Source organism: Apodemus sylvaticus, chromosome 2 (genome assembly GCF_947179515.1).
Source record: "Apodemus sylvaticus chromosome 2, mApoSyl1.1, whole genome shotgun sequence".
NCBI lineage: Eukaryota > Metazoa > Chordata > Mammalia > Rodentia > Muridae > Apodemus > Apodemus sylvaticus.
The window spans coordinates 108,495,786-108,517,983 of record NC_067473.1 but is presented as its reverse complement, the minus strand read 5'-3'; the positions used below and the strand labels follow the sequence as shown (position 1 = coordinate 108,517,983).

At 36.5% G+C, this 22,198-nt stretch overlaps 1 protein-coding gene across 1 annotated transcript; it reads left to right on the top strand.

Moving 5' to 3' along the window:
* The first annotated feature begins 13,661 nt into the window (after nucleotides 1-13,661).
* LOC127677511 (regenerating islet-derived protein 3-gamma) lies at nucleotides 13,662-15,913 on the top strand. The gene is made up of 5 exons (XM_052172583.1): nucleotides 13,662-13,740; nucleotides 14,293-14,411; nucleotides 14,606-14,743; nucleotides 15,325-15,448; nucleotides 15,626-15,913. The coding sequence occupies exons 1-5, from the start codon at nucleotides 13,665-13,667 to the stop codon at nucleotides 15,691-15,693; spliced, it is 525 nt and encodes a 174-aa protein (XP_052028543.1). The 5' UTR covers nucleotides 13,662-13,664; the 3' UTR covers nucleotides 15,694-15,913.
* The last annotated feature ends 6,285 nt before the right edge of the window (nucleotides 15,914-22,198 follow it).

Genomic DNA, 22,198 nt, shown 5'->3' with positions numbered 1-22,198 from the left:
GCTATGCTCTGGCTCATTTCACACTCACTCATTATGTCTTATACTTGAATTCATGGAAATTCTCCTGCATCATCAGCCTCTTGATAATTTGAATTGCAAACTTGGACCATAAAATTCCAAGTGTTTCTTTCCCTATTTATGTAAATATGATACAACTCAGGCTAGTAATTTACCCATGATCACAAGCCTAGCAGCAAAAATAGATCAGGAATCTGCTAACGGAAAGCCTGGTCTCTATGGGGAAATCCAAGAACAGCATCATCTCTGCAGAAGTAGCACTGGATTTAGGGCTCAGATAGCAAACTTAACTCAAAGCTTCATCTTGAACTATATATTTCTTTCAAAGATATTTTTTTCTTTTCATTCTGAGGGTTAGAGACAAGCAGAAGGATGAGGAGTTTGTCATTGAGGGCTCAGAGGAGGGATTGGCACTGTAAGGAAAAGTGATTAAATGGGATGCTGTTTTAGCAGACAAAATGAATTACTTTTCAGGGGAAATAAATTAGGTGAACTGACCTCCCTGCTATTTCACCTCAAACCATCTTCCTCTTTGCTAACATGGCAAGAACTGATCACATACTTCTTATTGCTGTTTCAGTTCTCTCCCCATCAAATACCTGCTGTCTTTACACAAGTGTTGATTAACTTTAGCAGCCAGCCATTGCTATTCTACTAAAAAATCAAAACCTACTACATCTCCTTCCACTGTAAAGGATGAACAGCATGTGTGAGACAGCAATCAAACACAGTTCTCCCTTATTGGAGGAATACAGGTTTAGAATAAATTTTGACAATCAGGATATGATGAGCAAGTACTCTATCAAGGACTTACAGCCCTGGAAAGAGTTGATTCAGAGGAATTTTAGAATATCTTTCCACTCTAAAAGTCAATACTTTTATACAAAGAGATACTTGGGGACATACGTCCTCCTTGATAGTGACACCTGCCATATCCACATACCTTCTTTCTTTATATACTAAAGTTGAGTGTCGCCTCTAATTCTACAGTGATATCCATTCTTGGCTTCAAAACAGTTGAGTTTTAAACAATGCAGATGAGCAGATGAATGTAGGAATGTAGCAACTCAGGCTGACCGAGAGAAAGAGAGAGGGGGGGAAGAAAGAAAGAAAGAAAGAAAGAAAGAAAGAAAGAAAGAAAGAAAGAAAGAAAGAAAGAAAGAAAGAAAGAAAGAAAGAAAGAAAGAAAGAAAGAAAGAAAGAAAGAAAGAGAACAAAGCAAGCTATTAAGGCAACTGTTAAAGAGTTGCTTAGTTATTTCAAAATAATTTCAAATGTAAATAAACTCACTGAGCAATTGTGGCTGAAGCTGACCTCAGCCAGTGTAAGGAACTTGGAACCACTTTTTCCATCTCTTTGTTAAAATAGTTTGACACTGTCTTTAAATAATCACTATAGAAAACTCCTCTTCTTCCTTCTTTACCCCCTTCTTTCCCTTTGCCTTTGGTCTTCCTCCTTCTTACTTCGAACTAGGACCCCTTTTCTCCCAAACAGTCAACCATGTCCATTTCCATTCTCTACTCTTATATATGCATTCAGCTGTGTGTTATATGTGCACACGTGTGTGTGTGTGTGTGTGTATGTGTGCATGTACATACATGATAGTGAGAAAAAAACGTGAAATGTTTGTCTGAGTTCAGTGTATGTACAATAGGTATAAAATAATTTTTACCTATTATTTTGATATTTTTACCTATTATTTTGATGGAAATTGAAGATTCCATTTTCAATCTACATGAAAATTAAATACTGACATAAATATTATTAGAAATACTTACATATCTAAATGCATATAGGCACACACATGAATGCATACACATACTACATCAGAAAATGAAAAAAAATTTTTTCTGTCATGATAGCAGTTAGCACACTGAGAATAAGAATGTTGATATTATTCTTTAGGCTAAAGGAATCATATCTTCATAGAAACTTTATTTTCTGGTTTTGTGCCATTAGTAGGAGTTTGAAAGACTACCTGATTTCTTTCTCATAAAAATAAAAGAAGGATCTACATTTCTTGGAAAAAATAATCATATAGTACAGAATAAACAAAATAGTTTGGGTACACATCATCTGGCAGAGTGGATAGTCATTCGTAAATGGTCATGGGCCTCAATAATGCATTAACATTGGTGGTAAACCAGAGTAGGGAAGGGGACATATGAAGAAAACTGAAAGGGAGAAATTAGCTAGTCAGAAATGCTAACCTCACCTAAGGATCCATCCCATATAGAGACACCAAACCCAGTCACTATTGCAGATGCCAGTGCTTGCTGACAGGAGCCTGATATAGCTGTCTTCTGAGAGACTCTGCCAGAGCCTGAGCCAGAAATACAGAGGCAGATGCTTGTAGCTGAGCACAGGTTCCCCAATGGATGAGCTAGAATTAGACTGAAGGAGTTGAAGGGGTTTGCCGCCTCATAGGAAGAACAACAATATCAACCAAAGAGACCATTCCAGAGCTCACAGGGACTAAACTACCAACCAAAGAGTATACATGGAGGGACCCATAGCTCCAGCTGTATATGTAGGATAGTACAGTCTTGTCTGGCATCAGTAGAAGGAAAGTTCCTTGGTCATGTGAAGGCTTGATGCCCCAGTGTAGGGGAATGCCAGTATGGTGAGGTGGGAGTATAGGGGTGTTTGGGGAGCACCCTCATAGAAGCATGGGGAGGAGAATGTGTTAGGGGGTTTGTGGAGAGGAAACTGGGAAAGCAGATAACATTTGAAATGAAAATAAATAAAATATCCAATAAAAAGAAAATACACTGAAGTACAAAAGAAATTCTAGTCTACTCTCAAGAGAACATTGGATTAAATTATTATCTATCTATAACCCATAATCTATATATCTAATCTATCAGATATTTATATGTATATCTACCAGCAAATATACAGACAGATAAATAACCAGTTTATGGAAGAAAAAGTTACAAACTGAAGAAGTAACTAGAGCTTCAAACACATACCATGAATGAAGTTTATGATGATAGTATCCAAAGCACCTGTTCCAGCTTCTGTTCACTTCAGTCATTCAGAGAAGGTCAATATTGGTTTTTGATCCTCAGAAGTATTGAAACACTGTTTCTACTTTATCATAGATGAAATAGACACAGTAAAGTGAACTTAAATACACTATGCCACAAGCCAGGTCCTGTCAGTGTTAATTTAAAATCATGTTGGGCATCAACACTGGGTTTTTATTCTTATTGCAAAATTGTACTGAGGGTAGAATTTGATTTGCATCAAGTTGATTTCTTTTACAAAGATCATATATATATATGTATATATATATATGATCTTTTCTTTATATTTCATATATATGTTCTTCATACAACACAATTATTTTTCTTTTCCAGCTCCCATTATTTTCTATTGCTTCCTTTCCCTCTCATATTAGACTTTTCCCTTTCTCCTGACTATACTGATATCATCTATCTATCTATCTATCTATCTATCTATATCTATCTATCTATCTATCTATATATACAATCTATCTGCCATCTATCTATCTATAATCCATAATCTATATATCTAATCTATCAGATATTTATATGTATATCTACCAGCATATATACAGACAGATAAATATCCATATATTTACCATTCTCTCTTTCTCTTTCTATCCACTTATCTATCTATCTATCTATCTATCTATCTATCTATCTATCTGTCTATCCATCTATCTATCTATTTTTCTAACATGTATTTATCAATCTATGTTTAGGTATTTGTGATGTATGTGTGTGTGTGTTTTGCTCTGTGTCTGTATGTGGTATGTGTTTGTGCACACTCACAACTGTGTGCAGGTTTGTGTGTATGTGTGTATGTGTATGTGTGTGTGTGTGTGTGTGTGTGTGTGTGTGTATGTGTGTGTGTGTGTGTGTATGTGAGCAAGAGAGATGGAGAGAGTTTTGAAACAGTCCCAAAATTTTGTTATACAATTTCTCCACCAATAAGCTAATCCTTCTATTATTTATTTATTTATTTATTTAATTTATTTATTATGACTTTGATCAATGATGCAGTACTTTATTAAAAGCGTATATAAAATATTCAATCAGAGTCAAGACTACTCAATTTACCATAGGCAATCTTCCCTTATGTACAGGGTCAATGAGACTGTTCCTGGTGAAGTAAGGGATAAGCTAATTGCACCAAGGTAAGCAGATGTTCTACAAAATAATTCAAACACTTGGAGGTCTCCCTGCTGCATTCTCTATTTCAAAGACATGCTCCTGGACATCCATCATCCCCAGTAGTAGTGCTAAGCTGTGAGAAATGCCCTCTGTAAAGAAAAGCACTTTACTGAGGCAAGTATACTCCATACAAAATCAGTCCCAGCATATGTGAGCCAGCCAATGAGTAAACAGTAAAAACCTTCGCTTGTTAAGTCAGATGCATTAAGTCATAAGAGGTTAGAGAACAAGTGTTCAACAGGTCATGTTTCCAGTTCTATTTCTTCTTAATAAATGAGAAAGTGGATTTGTCCTCATTGTTCAATAAGAAGGAAAATATAAATGTTCACTACATGACACACCACTTAAAAATTTACATGTGAAAATTGTTTTAAGTAGTTTTAAATCAACTTTAGTCGATTTGAGCAAGTCGTGAGCTATTTATTTTTTAAATATATATATATAATACCTATATTTTAAAAGAAGTATAGCTGAGGGCATGAATCACGGGTGGGGGTAAGAAAATGCAAAGAACCCAAGTTTGGGTAGTTCAGAGGCACCTGTAAATCCAGTTCCAGGGACTGGACTCCCTCTTCAGCAATCTTTACACCCTCCCCGCATATGAGCACATACACCATACAGAGAAACAATCTGAAAATTATTTTTAAAATTGAATAAGAGCATGAGCTTAATTATTCACGACATTCCTAAGAATACAATGGAGCACATACAATAATCTTGAAATTAATGCCACAATATTTTCTGTATTCTTGTTTTGTAATAACATCTCAAGCATTCACAGTATTTTCTGTCCTGCTTCCACCATTTACACGGTTGAACTTCCTAGATTATCATGTTATGCCTTGTTAATACCAAGTTGGAGTAATTCCTTAGGTTTTTTTATACCTTTGAGATAAATGATTCTTAATCATTCTGTTAGCCTATTCTCTACTCACAGGTGTCAGCCTTGATTCTGTGGATTGTCTAGAAGTTTATAGGGGTACAGAGTCCAGCCCAGAAAATATAACCCTAATGACTCTCCTGATAGCTTCCCGTAAGAATGTAAAGACTTCCTTGATTATAGCTCCAGATCCTCCAAAGTCAATAATAATTCCGGATGCTCTGAAGGCTCCAAGAATCCCTCAGTATCTCACCTTTGGTGAAGAAAGTTATTTCTCATGGACTTTGGTTGTGCCCACAACTTGGTATTGCTCTCATAAGTTTTGAAGGTTTAACTCTGCATGTTTTTTCTCTGTGGTGTTTCATGATAATTCTTTTATCTTCCACATCAATAATGATGTCTCAGAATGTGCTAAAATCAAATTCTTATAATGTCTACAATTGGAACATTTATGGGGATAGACACTGGTTATAAACTTCCAGAACAAGTATTTTCTCAAAGCAAAACCAGCACATGGAACCTATGTTTGCATAGATGTGTGTTTATATGTACACACATGACAACCTAACATGCCCAGAAAAATTCCCCCAAATTTACAGTCTTATGTCTGTACTATAAGAATAATTTGTAGAAATTTCTGTTTGCTTTCAAAAATAAATTACACCAATCATCCCTGAAGTACATATGTTTATATAAGATAATATTTAAACTCTATGAGACTCAGAAAAAGCAACTAACCAATCACCTGTGGAAAATTCCATTAGCAGAAAGCAAATAAGATGTTCTAAAATTAATGAATCTTGTCTATTGAGGTAATTTTTAATAGTACTGACTCATAAAACAATTAATTTGTTCTTTTTAGAATTTAATTCACGGTTGCTGAATGCCTGAAGAATCCTAACTGAAATGAAATAATAACTGTGTAATACCTCAGAGGAAGAACTCACTGGGATCCTTTACTTCCATTTCCTACCCACCCTCTAACATGTAATGTTGCCTAGACCAAGGCATGTGGTCTCTGTCTTCCTGTGTCCTTTCACAGTAATACACAGATAATACCCTCCCTTCATATTATACAGTATAATTTGAAAGTAAAGGAAACTTGTGGACCATATGAATAAATTAGACAATTGCTTAAATTAAAGAAAGGTTGGAGCTTAAGCATTTATATAATTTATAGGAAGATGAGGACAAATGTCTATCATTTTCTAAGAAAGAGAAATTGTTGCTATTGTATTTTAAGTAAAGGATATTCAGTGATTTCACTGAGTACTCTTCTTCATAATGTCCATTAAGTTAATGTGGCTTAGGAACTATCTACATTTGACTATTGGCCACAAAATTTCCCCAGAGTGTTCATTCATTCCATGTATAACAGGATGCAGATTTTCTATGCTTAGTTTGTCTACAAGTCAGATATATCCAATGGCAAATTAAACATGTTTAAGACACTTTTCTTTTCACCTTATATAATAATAAAGGGCTTATAGCAAAATCCAATACACTTACATCTTCTTTTCTTCTCTCAGAGGAAGCTGCTGGTAGTGAGCTAGTAGTAGTAGAAGTGCTACTTCTTTGAATCTGTGACAAGATTACTCAGTCCCTCCAGATTTGCATTCCTTTGTGTGAGAACTGACTAGTTGTTTCCTAATAATCCTCTGGATATTTCATTAATGTGTGAAGAATTACCAACACAGTAGCTAGCACAAAATTAGTCCTGAATTAATGGCAGTCATTGAAGGTTTTTTTTTTTTTCCACAAATTAGCCCAATAATTCTTTCATAACATTCTTGAAAAACAAATCCCTTATTGAGTATCATCTAAATTCCTTTTAAAATTAATATAATTCTACTACATGTAAGCATATTCTGAGAATGAAGAGAGGTGGACAAGTATTGATCACTTTTCCCCAAGGATACTTTATTAAAGGTTAAAGAATAGATCACAGTGATTACAGCTAATAGTTAACCTAAAAAGTGATTCAGAGAAGCTTCTTTTCAATAACCTAACATCCAGATTAAATGTTTCTCTTTCTATTAGTTTCCATTTACTATGTTATGAGACACCATGATCAATGACATGCATGTATTGTTTTACCTGATTCCATATCAACATTGCATAATAGATCTCATCTCATCATGAAGCCCAACTTCTTAATCACTGTGCTTTCTGCTGGTCTACTATTTGCACTGCCATGTGTCACAGTTGAATGAAAATATATATCTGAGAGATTTGGGAGATACCATGGGTAGAGAAGGTATTATAATATTTTAAAAGATCCATAATATCTAGGACAATTTCTAAGCTAGGATGTCTGGTAGGTACAAACCTCATGTTTTCCTACCTCAAAACACATGGCTTTCCTACTAAGGTATAATAACCTGACTGCAAATTCTTCTTGATTACTTAAGTTAGTATTTCTCACTACATTCTCAGAGTACACGGGGCATGAGGATTTGTCCTGGGTGTGTTCATGCTACTCTACTAGAAATTTTGTAGTGTCCTGGGGTGAATTCCATCTCTGAGACACACCATGACCTTTCTTTCAATTCTTTAGTGTGTATTCACGGCTCTCCCATCGACCTTAAATAATCCTCAAGATTGTGTTTGAATTTTGCTTCTGTCCTAACTCTTGGTCTTTTCTTCACTTACAACAGAATCTTACTATTAGATCAATTCTTCCCTAAGCAATATATGAACATGATGAGAAGACACTGGGGGAATAATATCCTAAATATCACAGAGAAGTCTTTTCTATGAAAGTCACTACCTGTGGCTCGTACTTCAAGCAATGAATAGTGAACTCCACAGAGCAAAGTCTCCTTTATTTTAAATTCTAGTTAACCCACAAGATCCAATAACTTGAAGAAACTTGCACACCTAGTTTTTATCTGATTGCCTTTTTCCTTCCTACTTACTTTCCTTCATTCTCTGACTCTGTCCCTCTCTCCCTTATCCCTCCCTTTCTTCCTTTTTCCTTACTTCCCCTTCCTTTTAGTAAACTTAATCAAAAAGTTGAGGGCAAATTCTGTATTTGACCCCTGGTATAGTTCAAATGTTTCTGTAGAAGTTTTCATGCTAAATTCTGCCTGCAAAGTAGGCTTTCTTGTAAAGCCACTTAGGGAATAAGCTCAATGGGTTAGAAAATAATCACCCTTTGGATAACGTTATTTAATCTAAATTGCGAAAAAATATAAAACGCCATGAGATGGCTTTCTAAAACATTTTGTTTACAAAGCTACAAGCAAAGGCCAGAGAATGTGTTTTCATTTTAGACTGCTGTTTCTAATAGTGAATTCTAAATAAAGCAGTGAGAATTATCTGTAATGCTCCACTTGCAGGCTAATTCTGCTATCATTTTCTATTTCCACAGATACTTACAGAAGACTTCACTGAACAATAAGGAATTATTCTTTGTGTAGATTGTGATTTTAGCATGGGAACAACAAATTCATTTCCCAGGGGCTTTCTGATCCACATTCATGATATTCTAGTATTTCTCAAAAATAGAAAAAGATGAATTGTACCTCCAAGTCTTTTGTGTCTAGAATCTCATTAGAGAATTGAGAAACGCAGGTCAAAGGTGATAAAGTCACTCACTCAAAATAACATATTTAATTGTGGAAATAATATCAAAGTCTCATTTTTCAAACTTAAAATACATTAAGAAGTTAAGATAATTATGAATAAATATACTATTGAATAAACATTAGAGGATTTAATATACTAGTTGGAAAATGTACAAGACACCTTTAGCCAGTAAAGAATGGCAAAAATGGCAATATGTGATTTATTCTGTCTATCTGCCTGTCTGTTCATCTTGTCTGTGAATCCATTTGTCTGCCTGTCTTTTGGGGTCTGTGAGTGATGAGCATATATAGCAGTACAGGCATGTATGTATACATGTATGTGGAGGCTGCACAATCTCGGCTCCCATTACACAGGTGTTTTCCATCTTGTCTCATATCTGGCTTGGAACTCAACAAGCAAGCATAGCTTGTTGGCCTATGAGCCATAGACTCCCTAACACTGAGGTTGCAAGGTTGCAAGTACACAATACCACACCTGGATTTTTGTAGCCTGGGTTCTAGAGATTGCACAAGAGACCACAAAGATAAATGCACTCATCTTGCAGAACCAAGAAAAACAATAATGACTTATTGTTTCAAACTATTAACATTGGGAAAAGTTCATTGTGCAGTAATCTGTCATCAGAGAAACATAAAAAGGTAAGATCACATAGAAGTAATTCAACAGGAAGGTGATGACAAATTTACATTTGTTACTGACTTGAATATGTAGAGTGAGACCAGAGAGCAAAAGATACATTGTTCTCTGCTTTCACCTTACATTTGAGTTTTGTAGAGTTTTGAAGACTAATGAATGGAATTAAGTGAAGTTCCCCCTTTTGTATCCAAATGGTATGTCATAACAGCATTACAAGGTAGGGAACAGAAAGAAGAACAAATACTATAGAACACATGGCATGTGACCTATGTGTTTTGAAGTATTAGATTTCAACAATGGTCATTGGATAAGAAGTCTCCATGGAGAAGAGGCAGGCAAAGAGGAGGTGAAGTGGCAAGAACAGGAGGACAAGGGAAGGGGGAAGGGAGAGGGAGGGGAAAGAGAGAAGGGAGAGAAGAGGGAGGGAAAGGAGAAAGCAGAGGGGGAGAAGGGAAGAGAGAAGGGAGAGGGAAGGGAAAAGGGAGGGGGAGAGGGAAGTGGAGAGGGAGGGGAGGGGAAAGGGGAGATGGAGGGGAAGCAGAGAGGGAGGGGAGAGGGAGGAGAGGGGAGAGGGGAGGTGAGAGGGAGAGGCAGATCTCTTGGAACACACAGCTCTAAACTAGATGTCTCTATAAAAAATTGCTCTGGAATTTGATGTGGAATTCTAAGCTCAGAATTCAGGGAACCCACCCCATAACAGAGGAGGCAGAAGTACTTGAGGAGATAGTGGGGATGGGGTACACAAGGAGTTCAAATATCTCTAAAAGAGCTCGCATGAACTAACAGAAATTGAACCAGTAATCCCAGGGTTTACCTGTTTCTGCAACCATTCCCCTGCAGCTATAATATAGCTTTTCAGTTTAGTAGTTTTATCAGACATCTTAGTTTGTAAACAAGTCATTCTCTGATTTTTATGCCTTCTCTTGGAGCTATTTTGTTTTTCTCTTGAATCGTCTTATCCAAATTATGGTATGATGGTTTGTGTTTTATTTTATTATATTTTATTTTATTATTTGTTCTTATCTCCTTAAAGCCTGATCTTTTCTAAAGAAAGACAGAAAGTGAGTAGATCTGGAGGAGTGAAGATATGGAGAATCTGGGAGGAGTAGAGGGAGAAGAAACTTTAATCAGATTATATTGTATGAGAATCTACATTTAATAATAAGGAAAAGAGTAGTGTCTTTTCTAACAAAACCTTTTCTAACTCTGTTGCTAAAATATGTGTTTAATTGGAATTTATATGTTAACAATATTTTTCATCCTCATTAAATTATTTTATAAGCTCCAATGATTAATTTAGAGATTGTTCAGTGTTTTATTCTTTATGGGAATGGAATATTTGTACAAATGCTTAAAGCTCTATTTACTTTTTGATTGTTTAATTTTCTTCTTTTTTTTTTGAAATGTATGCTTTCTGTAATACAATACTGTTGAATCAAATTATAAGGCTGGAGACCTTATTTCCTGGTTTTGAAGAAAACAATTTCAGTATTTGAGTAGTTGAAATTTTCTTTATTCTATTGAAGTACTAATATCTGCACTTTACTACCAAATTTCATAACTCATTAATAAATCTTAGATTCTGATAAGTATATTTTTTCATTCTAGATTTATATTTTAAGGTTAAATTTTTCAGTATGATACAAAGAGAAACTACATTTGCATTTCTGAGGTTAATTCTTTCTCTTCATTTATTATGTATTTTCATGCAGGCTCTTGAGGGAAATTGGTTTTTAAATTCCTTCTAAATATAGTTTTCAGTTTTCTTCTTCTTCCCATGTTCTCTCCTATTCAACATTTTATGAAAAATTTCATAGAAATCCAAAGAGAACTTCATGATTAATCTCCATGTGTCTGTTGCTAAGAGATAACAAAGATCCCTTTATTGCCCCTTTGTTTCATAAAAAACCCCCATCTTTGTCACTATGCAGTAGACTGTATTAATGTATATTCTGTAAAACATATATCACTTGTAAGTATTGTATCAAGCTCAAGATGATAAAAGCTTCTCAAGTAATATGGTACCAATTTTTATGTCAACATAAAAGTACATAACACCTTAACTTTGTCATGTTCATGTTTCACCAATAATCTCATAGTTATTATTTTTCACTGATTTTTTTCCATATAAGAATCTAAATGTTTTTTGCATAATGGTCTTTGTATATATTTCTCTCAAATATTGAGTATTTTGTTATTTTATTTTCTTAATTCATTGTTTGAATTCATAGTTTTTTTTTTATTTTAGTGGTTGTCTCTCTGTTGATAAAACATTAAATATCTTCATATCTAACTTTCTGGAAATTAATAGATAGACAATAATTACAACTTCTCAAATTATTTTCCTTTCAGAAAACTTTACATTACTCAGTTATCCTCAAATTATCAATATTATTCACATCACTAGATATTTATAGTCAAGAGCCTAGCATAACTGCCCTCTACCCAGCAGTTGATTGAAACAGATGCAGATACCCACAGCCAAACATTGGTCAGCAACCCTTATGGAAGAGTTAGGGAAAAGATCAAAGGCCCTGAAGGGGATAGAAAATACACAGGAACAATATGTCAACTATTCTGGACCCCTGGAAACTCTCAGAGCCTGAGCCTCAACCCAAAGAGTATTCTCAGGCTGGACAGAGGTCCCTCGCACGTATGACACAGAGGACTGACTTGTCTGGACACAGTGGGGAAGGATGTGCCTAATCCTACAAACACTTGATGTGCCAGGGTTGGGGATACCCTGGGGATCTACCCTCTCAGAGGTGAAGGGAGGGGGAATGAGCAAGAGAATCTGGGGGAGGGGACATGAAGAGGGCAGTATTTGGAATGCAAATAAATAAATAACAAAAAAAATTACCAATTCTATTTGAGTATTTTTTAAAAGCATGTTGTAAAATGTGCATATATTTTGCAAACCATATTGTGTTTAGTCATTTCAGCCTTGCTTTTCCTCAGGACAACGATTAGTCCTCAGGGAGAAACCTGGTGTTTTAAAGTATTTAAAAAATGGTGTTTGTTAACATTAATTATCTTGTTTGTTTGATATAGTGCAAGGTCATTCTAATGTGAAATTTCTGCCTGAACATGCGTGGGTGATGGACACAAGTTAAAGACTCTCACTGAATCTCACTAAAGCACACATCATTTATCAACGATTTCTTTAACCTCATGAACACAAGTATTGGTACCATTTAAACATCACACACAGGTCTTTAGCATAACAATAAAAATTATACCAAAGCCATTCTAAGGAAATCTAAAAGACTTCACTAATGCCTCATCAAAGTTTGAGGAAAGGACTCTGAATATTAAGTAAACAGTTCAGAATTACAGTAAATCAAGGCCTAGTTTCTCATCCTTCCCACAAAGAGGCAGCATGAAAGCAACTCCATTCAACCGCTATTACTTGAAACCTCAGCTAAAATATTGACTCAAAAGATTATTATCAAGGTTCCTATAAATCTTGGTACAAAGTTCAAATGTTTTCTCCTTGGTTTACACTTTTCCCTACTTTCAACTAAGTCACCACCATCATCAATTGTTATAATTCCTAACTAACCAAAAATCTAATCATTAATACATTTTAAATCTTCCAAAACAAAGTGCCAAGAAATATACATATAAATCTAAAGTTACAACTCCTTTGTGGCGTAACAAAAGTACCCTGCCAATATCTGTTTTCTTCAGTAAACACAAGGTTGCAATATTTTGAAAATGTCACCACAGCATATTCTATAGCACAGCTATCATTTTCCTAAGTTTCCCAGAACAAAGAATCTGGGAGAGGATGGGGAAAGTTCAAACTGCACCCATACCTGACAAAACAGCAGAACTGCTAACAGGAAAGGGCCACATATCTAACAGTTTATAGTCATTGCCAGGAAGAAACTGATCATGCTTTTGATGGGAATCCCATAGAGTTCATGCCAAGCACCACCTACTGCCCTGACTTGCATGAGCATTCTGCTTATTCACTTTGATGCCCCTCCCTGAAATCTTATTATAAAAACAGTCATTTCTGTCCTGACCAACCATCCCAGGTATCTGTAAGACAGGTAAGTAGGAGCCTTGTATGGGTTCATCCATCATACCACAGGAAAAGCTATGGGAGAATACCTGTCCTCATAGAACACAGGACTCAGCACAGGCAACCTGGGGTGTTTTCAAGGGAACGGAACAAGATATCTTCTTTGCATTTCAAAATTGACAAAGGAGAGAATTAGTGTTTATTGCAGAGTTAGTCAAAGGAGACAGAGCAGATTGGTCCTCCCAATTTGCTCTCTCTTAGCCATATTCCCCACCATGACTCTGGTTGTTCCTTCCTTACAGACAAGATGCTGCCTCGTACGGCCCTCACCATCATGTCCTGGATGCTGCTTTCCTGCTTGATGCTCCTTTCTCAGGTGCAAGGTAAAAAAAAAAAATGTTCTGGAGAGTCTCATGTGGTAGTCAGTGATTAAGAGTTTAAGAGTCTTACATAAGATAACTGCCTGAAACAAAACCACCATCCTGCCATCCTGCTTCCCTCTAAGTCACTAATGATGGACGGTATCGTGGCAGCTCATTTTTGAAATTAAAGAGTTTCCAATTTTGCTAGCAATGTTAGTTGATAGGTTGAAGGAAAGTGTGGAAGTCATTAATGAATTGTTGAGAAAAAGAAGGGCTGGATGGGCCAATTTAGAAATTGACAGCCCTAGAATTAGGGATCTATGAATGAGATGAGAAGAGTGAAGCATGAAATTAAAAGAAAAAAATTTCCCATTAAGTAGGTCAATCTCAAGACCAAGTTGACTCTCAGAGAAAAGGGGTATTCTGCATTCTATATTGTGTATTCTGTGTAGTCTGTATTCTGATAACCTGCATACTGAACTTAATCTCAAAAGGCATGCCTCATCAATGTTTGCTAAATTGGCCTTCCTATCCATTGCACCACACTCCTTTCTTTATTTCCTTCCACTCTAGGTGAAGATGCCAAGCAAGATGTGCCGTCTTCACGCATCAGCTGCCCCAAGGGCTCCCGTGCCTATGGCTCCTATTGCTATGCCTTGTTTAGTATATCTAAAAACTGGTTTGATGCAGATGTGAGTGCTTGAGGGTACAGAGGAGGGAAACAATGGGAGGGACCTGTCAGTCACAAAAGAAGTGGACTCTAATTTCCATGGTCCCTTGAGAATCAGAATGAACATTTTATCTTTCATTCAGTATACCTATCATCTACATTTGCTTGGCATTAACGAAGTTTCAGTCTGCCACTCATTCTGTCCCTTTTACCTAGCTGGCCTGCCAGAAGAGGCCCTCGGGACACCTTGTGTCTGTGCTCAGTGGGGCTGAAGCTTCCTTTGTGTCCTCCATGATTAAAAGCAGTGGCAACAGTGCCCAAAATGTGTGGATTGGCCTCCACGACCCAACACTGGTGAGATATTGCCTCCCATCTAATTTCTTTCCCACCAATTCTTTTCCCAAGCTCATTATCTGTGTTTCTATAAGAAAAGCCTGAATTATAACTAGAACTAATATTCTGGATTATAATTGAGGCAAAAGAAAGTACCTGAGCTCTGTGGAGATCCCTAGTCTTTAGATGACATCCATGTGTCCATGTTCAGCCTTTGTAAAGTTCCTCAATGAGGGTTTGGGAATATCCTTAGTGAGGTTATGAGTGTTTGTACCCATGATTTTGGGAGAACACAAAAGGGAGGATATCTGTATTTGTTCTTCACAGAATCTATGTGGCCCTTGAAGTTCATAGAAATTTACAAAAGCATAACCTGATATATTCTTCAAGGTCTATGTTATTTTTTTCTGGGTTTAAATAGCTTGCAATTATCACCAGGGATCTGGTAATAAGATGGAGATGTTTAGGCTGAATTCTGGGTAGCATCTGAAAGAAAAGATCAATTCCATGATACTGAACATAGGTATCAACTATGCCTAGTAAGGAATCGTTCAAGCAGAGCTTCAGTGGCTATACTTTTCCCATGGCTACCCCAACTCTAGGGCCAAGAACCCAACAGAGGCGGATGGGAATGGAGCAATGCTGACGTGATGAATTACGTCAACTGGGAGACTAATCCTTCCTCTACCTCGGGCAATCACTGTGGTACCCTGTCACGAACCTCAGGTAAGACTAGGGAAGTCTGCTATGAAAACCAGTGCTTTCCTAGTCTTTTCTATTCTTAAAATCTCATCTTTTTTCATGTCTCTCCTTCCCTTGTTTCTCCTTCTCCTGGACTGAGACACTGGTAAAGATGACACAATGACCCTGACATCTAGTCCTCTTACTCCTCTGTGTTTGCAGGATTTCTGAGGTGGAGAGAGATTTATTGTAACTCAGAGCTACCCTATGTCTGCAAATTCAAGGCCTAGAGAACAGAGTTGACACCATGATTTGATATGTACCTCACCATGATCAAGAACCCAAATGTGAAGATTGAGGAAAAAGGGAACGTTCTCCCAACATTCCAAAACTGACCTCCTGATTTTCTCCTCCTCTGCCCCTTCCTTCCTTCCTTTTATTTGAGGCTCTTCTGTTTGTACTATAGGCTGAGTTCTCAAAGCATGATAATAAAATACATAACTAAGCTCATATCTGTTTGTACTCTAGTCATTTGGCAAATGAGCAAAATATATCAATTAAAGAAAAAAGGTAAACAGAACTGAATTTTAATGGGGGAGAGACATTTTCTTCATTAGTGTAACTACAAGAAGAGTTTTCATGTTCCTCTAAGGTATTCCTCATGCTCCTGTATGCAGTTCGAATGAATCTACTGTGTCTTGTATACAATAAGGCATAAATATGAAAGTAGAAGTGGAGTTATAGGAAGGAGGAAAGGGATTAGTGATAGAGGGAAGAAGATGAGAAATGAAGACTGCACACAAAGTACATGGCTTACATATGAGAAAGTGTCATAAAGAGGAATGTGGTGTGTGTGTGTGTTTGTGTGTATGTGTGTCAGATTATAATCATCATCATCATCATCACAATCATCATCATCATCATCATCATCATCTAATCCTTTTTATAATCCAGTTGTTAGCCCCCTCCCAGTATGCCCTCTAACTGTTCCTCATCCTATTCTTCCTTCCCATCTCAATGAGGCTATCCCCACCCCAGACTCCCACCTCAAAGAACCTTCCTACTCCATGGGGCATCAACTCTCTGCAGGGTTAGGTGAATCTTCTCTCACTGAGGCCAGAGTAGGCCATCCTTGACTTTATATGTGTCAGGGGCTCCATGTCAGCTACTATACCCTGCCTGGTTGGTGGCTCAGTGTCTGAGAGATCTCAGGGGTCCAGGGTAGTTGATACTGCTGCTCTTCCTATGGGGTTTCCCTCCTCTTCAGCTTCTTACAGGAGTGTCAGTTTAAATACAAGTACATTTGTTAAAAAAGGAGAAGGATGGAGAAAGATTAACCACGATACTATTAGAAAAAAAAATACTAGAATGAATGTGTTCAATTTAGCCGAGTCAAATTTCAGAAAACAGAACATTATTGAGAATTAAGAGAACCACCTGAAATCCTTAAAAGTGCTCAGTTCTTTTTTTTTATTCGATATATTTTTTATTTACATTTCAAATGATTTCCCCTTTTCTAGCCCCCCACTCCCCGAAAGTCCCGTAAGCCCCCTTCTCTCCCCCTGTCCTCCCACCCACCCCTTCCCACTCAGTTCTTTATGAGCATGTGCCTGGGATCCGAAGACAAATCAATGAGGCAATGACTTCTAGAACTGCAGTAGAAATAGAAAACTCTACTTCAGATCCTTGATGTAGGGCAGAGCTACTTCTGCTAAATACACTATAAGTTGCTAATATAGTAGTTCAAATTGATCTGACTTCATCCAGCTCATCAAATACCATAGGTTAGTAGGACAGTGTATGCTTTAAAGTCAGTACTACTTACTGCTTTCATTGTGTTACTTGCCAAGGAATGGCATCCTTAGAGCTTCATAGACTATTTATTGCCCAGTAATATATTCCAGGTGTATTTACTAATGAACACATAAAGTTTTGTATTTTCATAAAGTCTAAACATCTTAAGTTTAACTATTTTAAGTTGGGAACAACTTGTACCTCAACACTTTAACACCTTTGGATTTTAACATTTGATAGATCAGCAGGCAAAACATTTGGAAGGAAATAATTGACTTGACCAGCACAGTCAACTTAATATGCTTGACATTTAGAGAAAACCCAAGCCAGGTTTGGTATGGTAGCATATACCTATAATCCCAGTGCTTGGAAGTCTGAGACAGGAGAGTTTTTGTGAGTTCAAGGCTTATCTATGTTAAGTCAAAAATTATAAAGCAATCCTAGGTGCAATGTAATACCCAGCAAAAGTAAGAAAACATTGCCAGTTGGAAAGTTATACATTCTTCTCAAGTTCAAACTGAACAGTCTCCAAGATAGGCCAAATTATAAATAAATATGAAAATGGATAAATGATACAAAATATTTTATCAGATCTCAATGAAATTAAACTTCAAGTCAAAATCATAATCATAATAGAACAATCTCAGTGATTATGAAGATAAAAGTGGACACTTCTAAGTAATATATGGAAAAGAAAAGTCACAGGAGAGCTTATAATAGTTTAGAATGATAAATATTCAATGCATTAAAGCATAAAGTTTACTGCTAAGCCATTGCTTATGGAGAAACTGATAATGTTAAATGCACGAGAAAAGAACAAAAATCTAGAACCTGTAACATGGTGCTTCTCAACCTTCCTAATGCTCTGACCATTTAAGACATTTTCATTATGTTGTGGTGACTCCAACCATAAAATTATTTTTGTTGATAGCTTCATAACTGTAGTTTTGTTACTATTATGAATGATAATGTAAATATATGTGTTTTTCGATGGTCTCAGGCAATCCATGTGAAAGTGTTGGTTGACACTCAAGAGGTTTGCAACCCAGAGGTTGAGAACCATTGTGAGTACAATCTAAACTAACTCTGAGGAGCCTAGTGAAGCAAGCAATGAAAGCATAAAATAAGCGGAGGCTAGTTAGACAAAAATTATTGAAACTGAAGACATGAAATCAGTGGCAAATCATTAACAAAATAGAAATAATCATCAATTTTTTTAAAAAAATCTATAGAATTTATGAATCTGTAGCCATTCAGTTAAAAACGCCACACATGAGTGATGTTACAAGTGAAAAATACATTACTATAAAAACATGGTCTGCAAATAAAAGAAAGCAATAAAGTTAAAACACTGTCTAAAACACTGCTTTATAAAGTCTGGACTTTAGCTTAGTGGTGCTTAAAACCTATAAGCTATATCTGTGAATAACACCTAATATAACTGTCTAAATAAAGTGTCTAGATTATAAAGAGCCATGTTTTATTGAGTAAAGTTGCAAAAATATTTTGTATGAAGTTTTTCATTATAATCGTATCATTATAAGTAAATAGTATTGATATAAAATTATATTTCCTGCACTAAAGGCTTTTGTAATTTCTGTCTTTCCCATGCTGAAGATTGAATGCAGGGTGTTCTGTATGCTAGGCTACTACTCTGAGGTTCAACATTCCCAGAAACAAAAAAAAAATTCTTGTGAATATCAGATGAATTAAATAAACTACCAGTAGAGGGAGATTTGAGCCAACCTACAGTGTATACTTCTAGGGATTAAAAAAAAAGTTGTCTGTTTGCAAGAAGAGAGGAACTGAAGAACATATATTAGGAAACTCCCTCTGAGATGTAGGTTGCAGTGCATCTCACAGAAGTGAATTGCAAATCTTGCAAATTGAAGCACACAGTATGTACATTGAAAAGAGGTTCCAGACTGTGGGCCCCAAGCTAACTAGGATATCAGGAATGTGTGCTGCAGAAAGCAATTTGCAATAATAAGTAAAATCCTAGAATGTGAAGGTTACTTACACTTACCATTTCATTGATTTCTTTGAAAATGTGTTTCTACCTTGCTACTCAGAAATGTTTCTGTGTTGCCCATAGACTCTGTAAGATGATGATGCTGGCATAGATTCTGCAATAAAAGCCTAAAAGTGAAGACAGGAGATTCCCCCCCCACCCCCACCCCATACACACTCAGCTTTTCTGGGACCTTGTGCCATGGCTATGACTTTAGTAGGCTGATGGAATGCTGAATTCAGAGAGAGACACAATGATTCTCAATGAAGGTTGGGGAGAGTCGCTCAGTGGAAACAATCACATTTCAGTGGTTATTGCTTACATGTAACTTCACAACCAAAGAGCTCTTAGTATGTAAGCTTACCTAAAATTTCCTAAGTCTGTTTGCTTTCAACTATTTGACTAGAGGCTTTAAGAAAGCTTGGAAGCATTATAAAAGCCTCCAGGTTTTTCTTGTTTTGGTTTTACAACTGCTTTAAGGTCAGCCTTGGTTGATTTTTTCAAACCAAGAGAACATGAAAAAAAGAGAGCCTTCCATGTCTATAACAAGGTCACAAGACTGCTCTGATCACTTTCTTCTCTTGTAAAAAATGGTATTCATCTGAGAATCAATAACTGAGGTCATCTTCTGACCTCCACATGCATAGGCTAGATGTGTACGCACACACACACACACACTCACACACACACACACACAATGTGTCAGTGTATTTGAGATTGGACATATCCAATTCAGCCTTCAAATAAGACTGAATCCCAAAACAATACCTTGAGCATAAGGTAAGATTATCTTGCCATAGATAATCCTGACACAGGAACTCAGACAATTTATGCCTGTTTTGTGAGAATGTTTGCCTTAAAAAAAAAACTAAGTTCAGGAGTTTCTTATTATGATTTAGAAAGAATAATTACCTTTTCAGAAAAAAATGACTAGTTTTTGGAGAGAATACATCTAACTGATATATTAGCTATCCAAGTCAGTGCAACAAGTCTTGTTTTACCTGGAGTTAAATGGTATTGGTTTGAAATTCTATTCGAATTGTAAACTGATGAAATATTGTAGAAAAAAAGGATTCTGGCTTTGCTTTTTTTGTTTATTTGTTTTTTGGGGTTTTTTGTTTTGTTTTGTTTTGTTTTGTTTGATGCAGAGGTGTTTCTGTCTACAAATGTTTGGCTTTGCCTATGAATAGACAAGAAGGTCTATTCATTCGTTCTTGTTTATATATAAGATATCCTATTGGTTTTGGGTGGTAGTGGTGGTGGTAACAGTAGAGGTGATGATGTGTGTGTATGTATGTGTGTGTGTGTTTGTGTGTGTGTGTGTGTGTGTGTGTGTGTGGTTGTTGTAAGAGAAAAGAGCACTTATTTAAGATGCTAGCTCAAAAAATAAAAAAGGATTCATTTTAAAATGTTAAAAACTGTCCATCACTTTAGGCTAGATGTAAACAGAGACTGTCCAAGAACCAGACTAGTACATTGGGCTATTTAAGAACAGATCAGGGTCTGGAGAAGTGTCTGAATGGTTAAGAGCATTTGCTGCTCAGGAAAAGGACCTGGCTTAGGTTTTTAGCACCCACATCAGGAGGCTCATAACTTTCTGTTAAGTTCTAAGAGACCTGATGCTCCATTCTAGCCCCTGAAGGCACCTGTAAATGCATGGTAAACACAAAAATCCAGCACACTTATACCCATCAACTAAAAGAAAACAGAAGGAAATAATAAAAGAAGGGAAGAAGGAAGAGAGGCAGGAAGGACAGTAGAATCTGAGATGTGTTATGGATTTATAAATTGCCATACACCAAGTCCCCATTAAAGTGTAGATAAGGCAAGCATCTTTAATAATTCTAACAGCAGGAAATATAAGCTCAGAAATGAACCTGAAGTTTAAAATTCCTGCTTATAATCTCAGTATCAAAATGTTCAAGGAGGAGGATGCCTGTTAAATTTGAGGCCAACCTCATGAACGTACTGAGCTTTAGTCTAATAAGGGCCATACAATGATCCCGAAGCACACAACAAAATGGAACTTACGCATCAATCCTGACAGTCAAGAAGCAAAGAAACCTCTCTCTTTCAGCAACTTCCTAACTTGCTTCATTCATGCTAGATACACCCTTGGACTATGATCTATTTCTGAGTTCAGTCCCCAAGTTTCTCAGTCTTTGCTGTACATTCCACTGTGAGCTCCTGGCTTCCACAGCATCTCCTTATGAGAATTTACCTTCTCTCTACCCTGATTCTACCTGTGTTTGATTCCTCTGGTTATTAATCCTTTCTCTGACTCCAAAGGAACTGTCCTCTGGTAGGGAATCAGCAGTAATTGAAAGTGTTTCAAAGTTGACATAAGCTGTTTATTTTTCCTTAGATCTGAAAGCATCCATGTCCCACCGCCATATTTCTATCATCTTTGGAAACCGCTCAAGTAGAAAACTGGTTGGTGTGTTAAACAAAAGGCACTGGCACTTTGCTCTCAGGAGTTTTTACTACTGTTTCCTTAGCATTCTTCTCTTTCTGTTGTTCTGCTCTTCCTACTACAAATTCCTTCCCTTTCGATTTTTCCTGGACCAGAACCAAAGCCATCTTGTATCAGAAATGCAGAGTTGAGTTTTGAAAGGAATTAGGGGAGCAGCCCAGAATGAGTGACATCATAAGTCTAAAACCAGTTCTAGGAATTCCAAAGAGGCAGCATATGAACAGACGTTATAGATTGTTATAGAACAATATCAAAGATAACTACTCAGAGACTGAGCTGCCAATAGATGCCTTCTGAGAAATCAGTTTCCAGTAGCCTTCAAGTGAGAACATTTACTCTTTTAAAACTCTCCCTTATAGGAGGTTCCATAATTCTACATGAATATTTCCTCACCCTCAGATTGTGCTTTAGTGCCCAAACTTTCTTCAATCACACACAAAAAAAGAAATCCCTTTTAACATTTACTTTGTTCCTTGAGGAGTGGACACTATATATTTTTTAATTAATATTGCTAAAG

What these genes read in the sequence shown, in the direction of transcription:
- LOC127677511 (XM_052172583.1), top strand. Translation starts at nt 13,665, where the DNA reads ATGCTGCCTCGTACGGCCCTCACCATCATGTCCTGGATGCTGCTTTCC. An exon ending in AAAACTGGTTTGATGCAGAT is followed by an intron (nt 14,412 to 14,605) that starts GTGAGTGCTTGA and finishes CCTTTTACCTAG; the next exon opens with CTGGCCTGCCAGAAGAGGCC. An exon ending in TACCCTGTCACGAACCTCAG is followed by an intron (nt 15,449 to 15,625) that starts GTAAGACTAGGG and finishes CTGTGTTTGCAG; the next exon opens with GATTTCTGAGGTGGAGAGAG.